The 13424-nt window shown below is 43.6% G+C and overlaps 1 protein-coding gene across 2 annotated transcripts in view; it reads left to right on the top strand.

The window, feature by feature from the left end:
* Positions 1-12259: 12259 nt before the first annotated feature.
* The window catches only part of PTPN2 (protein tyrosine phosphatase non-receptor type 2), a 33808-nt gene continuing 32643 nt past the window's right edge, over positions 12260-13424 (top strand). Inside the window, exon 1 of one of the 2 annotated variants that reach the window (XM_066991197.1) lies at positions 12260-12476. In XM_066991197.1, the coding sequence (XP_066847298.1) occupies positions 12291-12476 (186 nt within the window). In that variant the 5' untranslated portion in view covers positions 12260-12290. The remainder of the gene's footprint in view (positions 12477-13424) is intronic. The other variant, XM_066991198.1, reaches the window with a different exon arrangement.

The raw sequence follows: 13424 nt of genomic DNA on the forward strand, positions 1-13424 counted from the left end.
TGAGAGATGAATATGAGGGTTGATCTCAGACCATATAAATACATCTGAGCTATCTTTAAACCAGTGATCTCAGGATGGGAAATAGAAACAGAACTTGTAGGAGTGAAAATGTAAAATAGCTGGCCCTGAGTTTTCACACTGAGGACAGAAAAGTCTAAACTTAGCAGCAATGACTTTCCCCTGTCTGTTTTCGTATGTATGGAAAGAAACAGCAGAAGTAGAAGACGATGTATAAATCTCTCACCAAGTTGAAGGTTAAACCATCTTTGCAGACTGCACATGATGTAATATTGAATGCAATATTAAGGCTGTTGCTTACAGAATGGGTATTTATGCTTCTTTACAAGTTAAGGAAGCCTTTGATGCATTTACATGTGGGTGATAACGTGAATCTTTCACTATGCTAAGAAAAGATTTCACAGCACCACCAAGTACCACAGTAATATTTAGTTATCTGGACAGTGGGGTCAGAAGAATGCAGATAGGATTTGGTGAACTGTGTTTGAAAGAGAAGGAAGGGCCTTATCCCACTAGTTCTCCATCTCCCCAGATGACTTGCCCTTCCTAATGTCTTTGCACGCCAAATGCTGCAGCACAGCATTGAACTATCCCACCTATCCCACTGCTGATCGAGAACCCTCTGCATGTCCATCTCCTCGCTGTGAATACCCTTCCACCTCTGGAACCCGTGGTCTATCTGGGCTCCTGCGTACAGCCAAGTCTCATTTCCTTCTGCAGTCTGCTCATGGGGAAAGAGCACTGCTGCTGAGGGAAGGAGGAAATCATGGCCTTTGCTCTTCTGCTTCTTGCCCGTGGGATGGAGACACAGTGCAGATCACAATCCTCTGGTTCTGAGGAGGGAGGCACAACCTGGGGAGCCATGCAAAGCAGGGCTGGGCCATGTTACGCAGGGCAGTTTCTCTCACAGGGTGGTGTGTGATGCCATATACACATCACAATGCCAGAGGTCCCTAACGTGACTTCATTTCATTTACCCAAGGCATCACATCTTCTTCATTATGTTATTTTTTTCCCTTTCTTTGCAGCTTTCCTTTCTCACATTTGAACAGTGAGTATTCAACTTAATATAATATGTGTATTACATTGAAAAAAGTCAAATGGTTGATTCCTGGAGCTGACATTAGGCTTCTCCACGTGTAGGAAAATTTGAATTTTGCAGCAGTTGTTATAAGGGTCTGTATAAGAAGGAGCATGGGGCTTGTGGACAGTGGAGGCACATGAAGAAGTGTATGGGGAAGAGAGAAGAGGGACATGCAGGGAGATTCATTGCGGAGACAGGCTGAGAAGACTCGGTGGTGTTTTGGCTGACTGAGAGGAGAATTAAAGGCCCTTTTCACTCTTCACTGGCTGCCAACCCTCCAGTCTCTAGACTGTGCTTCTCCTTGCCCACACTTCTTACCACTTCAGCAGTGAACTGGGCATTTTTTACATCTCTTCCACCATTGCCAGGGCTCAGCTGCTCCCGTAAAGGGAAGGGGCAGAGATAGGACTGAGTCAGAAGGGTCAGGTTTGCTACTGCTGGTACATACTCTGAGTGAGTATAAAACAATGCAAATACAGCATAACATATATAAATAAAAGTATAAATCAGTCAGGCTGAGAGAGTTTGCTGGCAGGAGCTAGAAATCCAGTGCTCACATATCATAACAGCTCAAATGCGTGGTCTTCCTCTCCACAGGAGAAAAGGCCTTGGCAGTGGAAAGAGTGAAGCCTGGCTGGTTTTTACCGAGACTGCTTTGCCACCCTGGACATCTGCATCCATAGACAACCTGCCTGTGTTGTCTGTACCCGCAGCTGGCCTGGCTGTTCTCTATACAAATAAAAGAAATATTCCGAAGTTAAAATGGAAACGTCAGCATTGGCTATCAGTAGGAATAAACCCTTTTAATATATATATATATTTTTTCCTTTTGGAAAGAGAAGAATAAACGCTTATATCAGAGTATGCTATCTGAACTTTTGTCTGGTAAAAATCTGAACTTCTAGTGCAGCAGAAATTGTACAAGGCAGGTTGAAAGGTTTCTGGCAACAGGACTGATGTCATCGTTGCAGTGTTAGCTGTGGAGATAACTTGCTCATTGCTTGTCACATGGTTGGTACTTTTGCTCTCAGGAAGCGTAACTAACATGCTTCATTAAAATTCTATTTAGCTGTAATAGGCTAAAGAGCTTTTGAAAGTAACATTTAAAGAAAAAAACACCTATTCCTCAATCCCAACAGGATCACCCATCTAAATATATATACATATATTTGAGCAGATATACAAGGTCATTAACAGATTTCTACATCCACAAGGGCAGCAGTTCAACAAATGCAGGGTTCATTTTGAAAACAGCCTTTTACATTTGACTTTTAACAAAAGAATAATCCTTGAGGCCATTTTCATGTGTCTAAAAGTAAGTGCTTACACAATCATGATCGGAAGACCAAATTCAATCTCGTGTTCCAGGGCTAACAGGAATCCCGGCCAGGGCAAGTGCCTGTGCTTATGGACATTAGACTGGGGGAATATTATTGAAAGGGTAGTGTGAAAGGGCATAGCCAAGGTTCTCAAACTGTCAGAAGATGCTTTCATTTCTTCTTACGTAGAATAGACCCTGCCTCTCTGAGATTTCCAGTTTCCACATGGTGTATGGGTAGAGTATGGAATGGTTTTAGAATCACCTATTTATCGATATCATATGTTTTGTATAGCTTCTAGAACATTGTGAGATGACTGCAGGCATAACTAGATGGAGTTTATTTAACTGGGGGACGATTTGGGGACACAGTTCATATAATAAGTATCAGCAAATGTTAGCTGGACAGTGATGGATTCATTTTCTAGCGAGACCACAATTAGGCGAAGCTAAACAGATCTGTTGAGGAACGTTTCAGACTCCAGCAGGGAGAACATCAAAAGGCCTAGAGGTCTGCTAAACACTCTTCTTCCCGCTGACGTTTCAGAAAGCAAAGAGGATGAAGCAAAGAAGTTTTTCACCCAAACTGCAGAATTAGGTTAGATAGATCTATGTAAGCCTGTAGATAGCCTGCACAGACTGTTTCATTTTTTAAAATGTGCTCACCATGTGGCTTTCACTGAAAACAGTTTAGAACTTATTCTGACAATAATAATTGTTCATTGTTTCCGAAGCACTTGAAATATCTGGACTAAGAGCATGCAATGAAAACCCAGACAGGATTCCAGGGGAACCATACTTTAACTGCTAGAAGACACATGGCTGCAAAAGCTAATTTTCCATTCACTGGAAATTTTGAAAATGTTTTGTTTCATGCACTTAAGGCTTCAATTCCCACCACCCCCTCAGTCAAATTCTCACTAACAACTATGCTGCTTTACAGTCAGCTACAAAAATGTGTTCCCTTTGACAAGAAACTGCATGGTGGTTTTATACTCATCTCTGACCACTTCATTCATCATGTCTCAACGTGGAGTTGCTGTTAGATCAGAATCATAACAAGGAGAGATTTGCAACAGGAATTGCTACGAGGACAGGTTATCCAAGGGACCAATCATTAAATGCAGCAAAGAATGTATATAGTTCTAAAATGCTGCATAAAGTTTATGGTCATAGTTCTTGTTTGTATATTTTCAATTAAATTATTTCTAAACTTCACTCTTGCAAGACAAAAATGAGGTCTGCACATTGTTAGAAGTCTATTTTCCACAGACTTGTACTAATTAGCGTGGTTAGTTGGCCTTACAGGAATAAGGGATGTTTGTGCTGTGACAGACATTTAAATTGAAAGCTCTAGACACATGGCAAAACAGAGTCCAAAGCTAAGAGAGCAGCCACCATATGAACACACTGAAAAGAGCTCTTGAGTATTTTAAGATACATTTGCTTCATGACTTAAAAATAATGGCACTTCGAACATTCCCACACAGCTCTATTGTGGAGGCTTAATAGCAACTGCTGAGCAGTGAATACTCTTTTCAGCAAAGTCGAGATCAGTGATGCTAATTACCAGCAACTGCATCCTGCCCAGGGTAACTCATATTCCACGTTATGGAGAAAACAGTGTATGCCTAACAGATATAGCTGACAAAATATGTTCAACATTTCACAAAAATTTTCTGCTTTAGAACAAGCTGAGATGCAATTCTTTCAGATTTGTGCATCTTTCATGAGTGGCTGATACACTGTCCCCAAGTACTATGTGTAACTTTTGAGCCTAACAAACAACGAGGGACATCTCAAATACACAGAGAGTTCACAGCGCATTGCAGTGCTCTGTGGGAGGGTTGCAGGCAGAGATGGTTATATACAAATATTGTTCACAGAGTATAAGCAAACACACGAAATGCTGAATAGAAGTGTTTTGTGCATGGAGTTTACCTACCCACTGCCTCTTGAATTAAACAGATTAGTCAAACATGAAAACATTATTTCCATTTTCCCCCAACAATGCTATATTCTAATGTCAAAAGAGTTAAACTTCAAAGAGTTAATCATGCAGTTAAGGGCAAGCTAGTGTATCTGCCCATTTTTTTATGGAAATATTTAAAAAATATTCCGAAAAATATACTCTAGCACTTGGTAATTCCAGCTAATTTAATTTCCATCACATCTGGTAATGCTTGGAAGTTTAAAATGTATACATACATGTAATTTGTGTTACAAAACAATTTGATAAAATGATGTGTGAATAAGTTTCCAATTAGAGTAACCAGGGGTTATAATTTGCAGCATAGATTTCAGTAATTATTGAACCTATTAATGACTCACTCCTCTGTGTGGACAGAGCACTCCCAGATACTTCCTCCCACAGCAAAGCAAGAGAAGGGAAAGTTTTACCTTTCGTATGCCCTGGGAGGCATATATATTTATGTTTTATCAGCGAAATCGTTGCATTATTTCACTGGAACCTCCTTCCCAAGGAATTCAGAATTTATTCCACTTGCTGTGACAGGACTGTGCAAATTCTACATTCATGTTGCACACTGTTATTCATATTTGACAGCAGATTTAGCAGTAACAACTAATGCAGTTACCTCCCTCACCTCTCTCCCTCATCCTACTTTCCAAGGTTCCTGAAACTCTATAAATGAAATGAGAATTATCCTCACACTTTGTATGGGACCAAGCAATACTAGCATCACTGGATCGGCAACGTTACCCAGAGGAAGCCCCTGGAACCAAGCTTGCATGTGTAGCAGTTTCACAAATAATGCATCTCATTTCTTCTTTCACCACTGCTGCTGTCATATTTACTCCTTATATGGTAGTCATAGGCCAAAATATACTCTGAATCTAGAGATGAGATTGTGCATTTTTAAGTTTTCATAACACTGTGTGTAAGGTATTTCCAATGTGTTGAGAAGCAACACAAAAACAGGAGTTTACTGATTATGATATGCAGTAGAAATATTAATCTAACAACTTGTTGGGGCACGCAGAGAGGGGCCTATGGCAGTCATATATCCTAACCCTCTCCTCGCAGAATCACTTTCAAGAATCTCATCGCAAGATTCAACAAAATATTCTTTCTTAATCAGGAAAAACAAAGGGCAAAACTATGGTGGTCTTGCTTGGACACAGAAAAACAAACAAACATCTTTTACTTGATGTCCCACCTTTCCTGTTCAGTGCTTAGGAGGGGCTGGTAAAGAAGTGAACAGCCACCTTGAGGAAAGAAGATTAATTTCAAGTGAAATGAGCTTCCAAAATGAGCATAACATAAATATAAATATAAATTTTTAATAATACTTTTTTTTTTGTCTTTTCATAGCACTGTTCCATTACTGCAAGTCTGTGTTGAATAAACACTTTATTTTACACTTAAATCTTGAGAGGAATCTGACTCTGGTGATCTAACACACAGTCAAGACATTTCTCATATAAAAGGGTGACAAAATAACCTAAATGTTGCACTAGAACACCTTAATGAACAATTTTCTTTGTGACAAGTTACTTCCAGTGCATGTAGATGGTCTGGCACTAAAGGAGCTGCAGCGTTCTGTTTGAGAAATGGTAGCAAATGTTTATGAAAAAGAAAAGGATATCTTTTGTTAACTGGTGATATCTCTTCACGTGTGGAGAAACAGTGGGAAAAAGATCAAAAATTCAAAAGAACCAAAGATTTCATACACCTATTTTGATACTGAACAGATGCCACACAAGGTGCTTTTCTCCCCAGGTTATTGATTCCAGTAAGTGCAGCGCCGTGACTAGAACTGCTGGAACTGTTCCCTGGCTAAAATAAGGCATCGAAGGCCTCGATGGCATTCCAATTGGAAAACTTGTGTTATGGACTCTTCTTTCAGTACATTATACTCAGCTTTTCTTTTCTTTGAGGAAACAAATTGGTTTGGCAGTTACAGCAATTTATATGCCGTAAGGAGATGAATTACATGTTTTAAATGCCTGGACCAAAGAAAATATAGCACACGTTCAGAGACGTAATATACTTGTTATCCAAACCAGACTTTTTTAAGACTTCATAATTTGGTAGTTACTTCAAAGCCATTGTTATAGGACACAAACACATTATCAAAATAAGGAGGAAGATAAATTTTACATGCATGACTGATTTGTTTTCATTAGGATATCATATTGCCTGACAAATTAACAATTTCATCACAGTTCTTTGCCACCTATGGGAAAAATCCATTTTCCACCTTACTTTCTGATTTACTTTGAGAGCAAAAGGAGAGGTACATCAGTTATTACAATCCTGCCTTGTGAAGTAAATATAGCTATGCAAATTCTTATCTAGTGTTGCACGGTCCTTACGAGACCCAGTGTCTTTACGCACTGACAGGCACGAACACCTTGCTCTATACAGCATACCAAACGACATCTCAGCAGGCAAAAACTCTCCGCACATTCATGGAAGCCTGCCATCGAAACAGTGACTCAGAGAACGTGGCTCCTACAGGGCTGCTGATTATCTCAATAGGACGAGCTTATACGGGAAACTGTATGAAATCAGATGTATTAAAGCCTACTTAAGAACAGACAAAGATATCACAATCTTGCAAAGACCTACCTCTGCTAGCAGAGGAAAGGCAGAATTAATTATTGTAATATATGTTGAAGGTTCACTACCACGTGGTGGATTTAAGTTTCCATGAAATTGGTAACAACAAGATTTTAAAAATAATTATAAGGTAGCAGTAAAAGAAAACCCTTTCCTGTTATTGGTACTTCAGGTTGTCTAATGCAGTAACATGAATTACAAAATGGATTACAATCCTAAATCACATTGCCAAAATGACTTTTATGACTTTATTTCAAACTACTAGAAAAAAAGGGCAAACACAATTTGCAAACTTTTACACCCACAAAACCAGGCATAATTGCTATGTTTAGATGCTGGGAAACCCAAAGAAAAACTGGAACATAAAATTGAGAACACAAATTTATAACAGAATCATTTACCGATACTCCTCATTAAAAACTTCTGCCAAAACATCATTTTCTTACAAGACTTGTCCTAGCAAATAACAGTGGTATGAGTTGTGCATTGCAACCTTTTCAGCTATAATTCAGAGAATGCCCTTAGTTGTGTAATTTGGGAGATAAGCTCAAATGCAGATGAAAATATCAAACATGGAAGCCACTATAATGCAGAATCTGTGCTGTAGACAAGTTAGAAGATCCTGATAACATCATTAGGAAATTATGAGAGAATGTGACTTCAAGACTCACTAGCAAGGCAACACAATGCTGTTTCCAAAACTGCAATTTAAACACCTCTTTAACCTTTATACAGTAATGGAAAGTGATGCTTTGGAGCAACAACTGTGAGGTTAGAAGTGGTTTAAAAATGGAAGAGACCTGTGCAATCTGTGGAGGAAATACTTTTAAACTCTGATAAACTAGTGGTCTTCAAGCAATTTCAAGTCTGTAAACTTTTATTGTGTAACCTTTATGACAGCTTTAGGCAGTTTCTATAGACGACTATCCAGCTTCTTCTCAAAAATCCCAAGGTTTAAATTTAAATGCAGTTTATAGAGGCTTTAGTTAACAGCACCAAAGATCAGGTACAACTTTTCAGATGTTAATTTAATTACCTTCTAACCAGTAACGTGGAATGACATCAAGCCACCCTGGACACTCACTGCCTTAGACTTCCTCACTTGCACACTATGATTTCAATAAATACCACTGTAGCTGAGGTGTGAAAAGGAAAAGGAACAGAAGATCAACTAGAATATATAAACCAGCCCCAGCAAGCAAGATTCCCTCTGCAAACAAGACAAATAACAACTTAAGTCACCTTTCTCTTGGCAACTGTCTATTCTCCTCTCCCTGTGGCCGTACCCCACAGCCCATGCATTGACTCGCAGACATTCGGTTTTTTGTCTGACTGCACACCCCAGCTTAGATTGCTGGAAGGGCTGCTTCACAGAGCCACAGCAGAGGTTGAAGTGTTTCTGCCCATCAAACAGCCTGGCTGGCTGCCTTTTCAGCTATGACTGCCTCTTCACTCATGACAGCACTTCTGCCTATTGCAATTTCCTTTTCATGCTTCACAATTATTTCAGCTTTACCACAGGAATCCAGGAGTCCATAGGAGTCCAGACTGGCACAAACCTCTGGACTAAAAAACACGCTTCTTAAATAGACCTCAGTCTTGCTTGTCTTCCTTGGCCATGAATTTCTTCCACACAGAACTCCAAACTATAAGGTTAGGGCAATCATTTAGTCTATGCAAAGCTGTGTTGTCCTCCCTTTCAAAGCATGGTGACAGTTTCCATAATTCCATCAGTTTCACTACGCAGCCATCTCTTAGCAGACACTGGACACTAGAATCCCACTGATGTGGATCTGGGACTGATTGGATAGACTTCCGAAGCTGAATGCAAACCTGTAGGGTCCCTTTGTTTCTGCTGCTGTTGCTGCTGCAAGGATTTTCATTTTGCTGCATGCATTTTAAAGGTTTTTTTTTCTTGTGTTGTATCCCAAAATACTACTTAGGCCATGGGTAGGAAATCAATAGTATAGCTGAAGAAAGGTATTTGCGCTGGCAAACGTTTTCAGTAAGGGGAGTTTTAATATTCATTTGAACAAAAAACACAGTCTCCTAAAGTCTGAAATAGTAAAGTTCCACTGTACCTTCACAGAATAAACAAAACCCATCTCATCCTGACCATTGGATTGTTCTGTTCAGCTTCTGCTACTCCCCAGCAGATCCCAAAAGAGTGTCCAGCTCTTCTGGGTTTCCAGTCCCATCCCCTTCTTGGGCAGAGGGAGCATCCTCTTCTTCTTTAGGCCATGGGCTCCAGTATTTAAACCAGGAATGATATATTCTCATGCTCTTACACTACACAGCAAGCTTAAACACATTGCAGCTTTATTCCTTAACAGCTAACATTGACATGGAGTACATCTGTGAACAAAATCACATCAGGGAAGAATTTGTTCTTCATCTACTAATAACCAAAATAGTTCTCAGAAAAGCAGCACATAACAGATCATTTCCAATCAGTGATACTTAGGTAGTTTCCAGTGAATGATCCAAAAAATGGACATGTGGAGGAACAAGCACTCAGTCCATTCCAGAGTGGTACTAAACTTAATTGTTGTACCAAGGTCATTGGGCAAATATTTTGAGTTAACTTGATTGGTCTTTTCCATTCAGATGTGCAAGAGCATCAAAAACAATTCTGAGATCAGAACTGCTGCGGATACCGACTGCCTTGGGGTGATGATCTGTCAGCGCAGCAAGGGGCTTCTCAATTTATCAGACATTTTAATAAGGAAACATTACAATAATTACTTGCTTGTGTTTATACTAAGGCAGAAAACTCTAATACACCACACATTCCAGCAACTCCATTATTCTGTTTTGCATATGTCTCATGCTAACTCAAGGGTTTAAGAATTTATATAGCAGTTTGTCTGCTAGTATAGAGCTGGAGTATGTTATTGGCAACAGAGTAAATGAAGTTTTCTAATGAGTGGACATGGGTTACGTTGTATATCCAGTTTTCCTCCACAGACCATTGTAACTGTAGTCCTAGGCCTAGCCTGGGCTCAGTTACCCAAAAAAACAGAACTGGTACAAAATTTTCAGATTTGCTTAAAAAAAAAAAAACAAAAAACATCAAAGCACAAACAATAGCAATTTCTCCAAAAGTTCCTTCCTGGTCTGCCAATTACTGTTCCTCTATGCCAGAAACATATGACAGTTAATAAACATTTCTTTTATTTTTACACAAGCTGCCTCTAGGCACTGATCTGCCAATTGCCAATGATTGCTTTCCCAATATGAACTGCATACGACCGGGTGACCCGCCTGGTGGATGAGGGAAAGGCTGTTGACGTAGTCTACCTAGACTTCAGCAAGGCCTTTGACACGGTCTCCCACAGCTTCTCGTCAAGGAGAAGCTGGCAGTCCATGGCTTGGACAGGCACACTCTTTGCTGGGTTACAAACTGGCTGGATGGCCGGGCCCAGAGAGTGGTGGTGAACGGAGTGAAATCCAGCTGGCGACCGGTCACCAGTGGTGTTCCCCAGGGGTCGGTGTTGGGGCCCATCCTCTTGAATATCTTAGTGATGATTTGGATGAGGGAATTGAGTGCACCCTCAGTGAGTTTGCAGATGACACCAAGTTGGGGAGAAATGTCAGTCTGCCGGAGGGTAGGAAGGCCCTGCAGAAGGACCTGGACAGGATGGGTGGATGGGCAGAGGCCAATGGGATGAAGTTCAACATGGCTCAGTGCCGGGTCCTGCACTTTGGTCACAACAACCCCATGTGATGCTACAGGGTTGGGGCAGGCTGGAAAGCTGTGCAGAGGAAAAGGATCTGTGGGTGCTGGTCGATGCTCATCTGAACATGAGCCGGCAGTGTGCCCAGGTGGTCAAGAAGGCCAACGGCATCCGGGCTTGTATCAGGAATAGTGCAGCCAGCAGGACCAGGGAGGTGATCGTCCCCCTGTACTCAGCTCTGGTGAGGCTGCACCTCAAGTGCTGTGTTCAGCTTTGGGCCCCTCACTACAAGAAGGACGTCGAGGCCCTGGAGTGTGTCCAGAGAAGGGCTACGGAGCTGGTGAAGGGCCTGGACCACAAGTCCTGTGAGGAGCGGCTGAGGGCACTGGGGTTGTTTGGTCTGGAGAAGAGGAGGCTCAGGGGAGACCTCATTGCTCTCTGCAACTACCTGAAAAGAAGCTGTGGGGAGCTGGGGGTTGGCCTCTTCTCACAGGTAACTAGTGATAGGACTACAGGGAATGGCCTCAAGTTGCACCAGGGGAGGTTTACGTTGGAAATGAGGGAAACATTTCTTCTCAGAAAGAGCAGTCAGGCATTGGAACGGGTTGCCCATGGAGGTGGTGGCATCATTGTCCCTGGGGGTGTTTAAGGAAAGGTTGGATTCTAGGATTCTACATCCCCAAATACCACAAGACAAATAGAAGCTTCTAATATGCATTACAGCTGCTAATTAGAAGAGCAGAATACAGATGAATGTATTTATGTATTAAAACTACATTTCTCCTGCACTCTTCTTAAAACACACCAATGTCTCAATGGCTGGCTCAGTCGATACAGGGTGCTCCTTAAATGATAAAGCTGAACATGGGCTCAGTCAAGCAGGACATCCTCTCACACTCCCCAGGCATCGACCTCCAAGTCTCCTCTGGCGTTTGCACTACAATAAAGAGGAAGTACCACGTCGTTGGGCAACGCTGCTCGCTGCTCGCTGTTCTTTGGACTGCCAGCGACTGGGCTTCCTTCAGGGGCGATCTGTGTCAGATGGATTCATGGGTATCACGATGTGGACTGGAGGTAGCCATAGTGAGGGGTAGAAAAAGGACACCGTGGTTTAATAACAAATACTGCACATACAGATCAGTCAGTCGGCAAGTTCATATCCACAGAAAAAGCTTACTGAACTCTAAGAACTCAGTGAGGAAGTTTTGTGTTTTCATTTCTTTATTAAGATTTGTTACTTGGCTGACGGTTTCTGTCTACCAACCTATTGCCTTACACCGCGTGCAAGATCACACCTCTGTGTGGAGAAGACCACCTGGCCAACAGACGCCCGCGGCACCGCGCACGCCCGCACCCCCCTCCCCCCACGAACCCGCCCGGCCCGGGCCGCCATTAACGGCTGGCTGCTGGTCCTGCGGGGCGGGGCTAAGCGCCAGTGGGCGGGGCTAAGAGCTAGGGGGCGTGGCCAAGGGGCTGGGTGGGCAGAAGGGGTGGCCACCCGCTCCGTGACGTCACCCCAGGTGCTTCCCTCTCCCTCCCGGAGGGGGCGTGGCCTGGGGGGCGGCGCATGCGCGCTGCGCCGTCGGCGGCGGTCCCGGCTGCGAGCCTATGTGCGCGGGCAGCGGCGGCGGCGGGGCGGAGCGCGCCGGCCGCTCCCCGGGGGTGGGCAGCTCGGCGGCCGCCGGGCGAGCTGGCGCTCCGGCCGCAAGCACCGCCATCACCGCCATGTCCGCCGCCATCGAGCGGGAGTTCCAGGAGATCGACGCCACGAACGACTGGCAGGCGCGCTACCTGGTGAGCGGGGCGGGGCGGCGCGGCCCGGAGCCGGTAACCCGGGGGGAGGGGGGGTAAAGGGGGGACAGGGACAGGCAGGGGGACGGGCAGAGGGCCCGCGGCGAGCACCCCGCAGGCGGCCCGGCCTCGCCGGGGGAGCGCGCAGGCGTTGCGCCGCCGCCGCGCATGCGCGCCGCGTGCGGGAGGGGGCGCCGGTTGCTTCGCGCGCATGCGCGGCCGCCGAGGTCCGTTGTGGGGGGGGGGGGATCAATGCCGTGTGGTGATCCTCAGGGTGGGGGGCAGCGGGTGTCCTGTCACGGGTCGGGGGGGGCAGCTCCTTACAGCGAGAGGTGATTTAAAAAACAAATCACAGAATCATCTACGTTGGAAGAGACCTCCAAGATCGCCGAGTCCAACCTCTGACCTAACACTAACAAGTCCTCCACTAAACCATATCACTAAGCTCTACATCTAAACGTCTTTTAAAGACCTCCAGGGATGGTGACTCAACCACTTCCCTGGGCAGCCCATTCCAATGCCTAACAACCCTTTCAGTAAAGAAGTTCTTCCTAATATCCAACCTAAACCTCCCCTGGCGCAACTTTAGCCCATGCCCCCTCGTCCTGTCCTTCAGTTCCATGAATTTGCCAAGATTTGTGCTAAAAACCCTGGAAAGCCTGGAGTATTTCTGCTGACTCCTGAAGTTCCTGCCCAGTATGATTAGTGACTGAATAAATAACGCTGTTTTTCGTATTTATTTTTCCCTATGCATGTTTTTCTTGTGTAACGCTGCACCTGGCATGTGGCTGGTCCCTCTCGTTTGTGACAGCTGGACTGTGTGTGGGGAAACTGATTTCAGAACTAGTCGTTAAACTTCCATAGTTTTACTTCTCTTTAGCATGTCCCATCACTGTAGTAATGTTTCTAGTAATGTTTCTTGAACAAAATATAGGTTTGTTTTTCAACACA

This window comes from Anser cygnoides, chromosome 2 (genome assembly GCF_040182565.1).
Source record: "Anser cygnoides isolate HZ-2024a breed goose chromosome 2, Taihu_goose_T2T_genome, whole genome shotgun sequence".
Taxonomy (NCBI): Eukaryota; Metazoa; Chordata; class Aves; order Anseriformes; family Anatidae; genus Anser; species Anser cygnoides.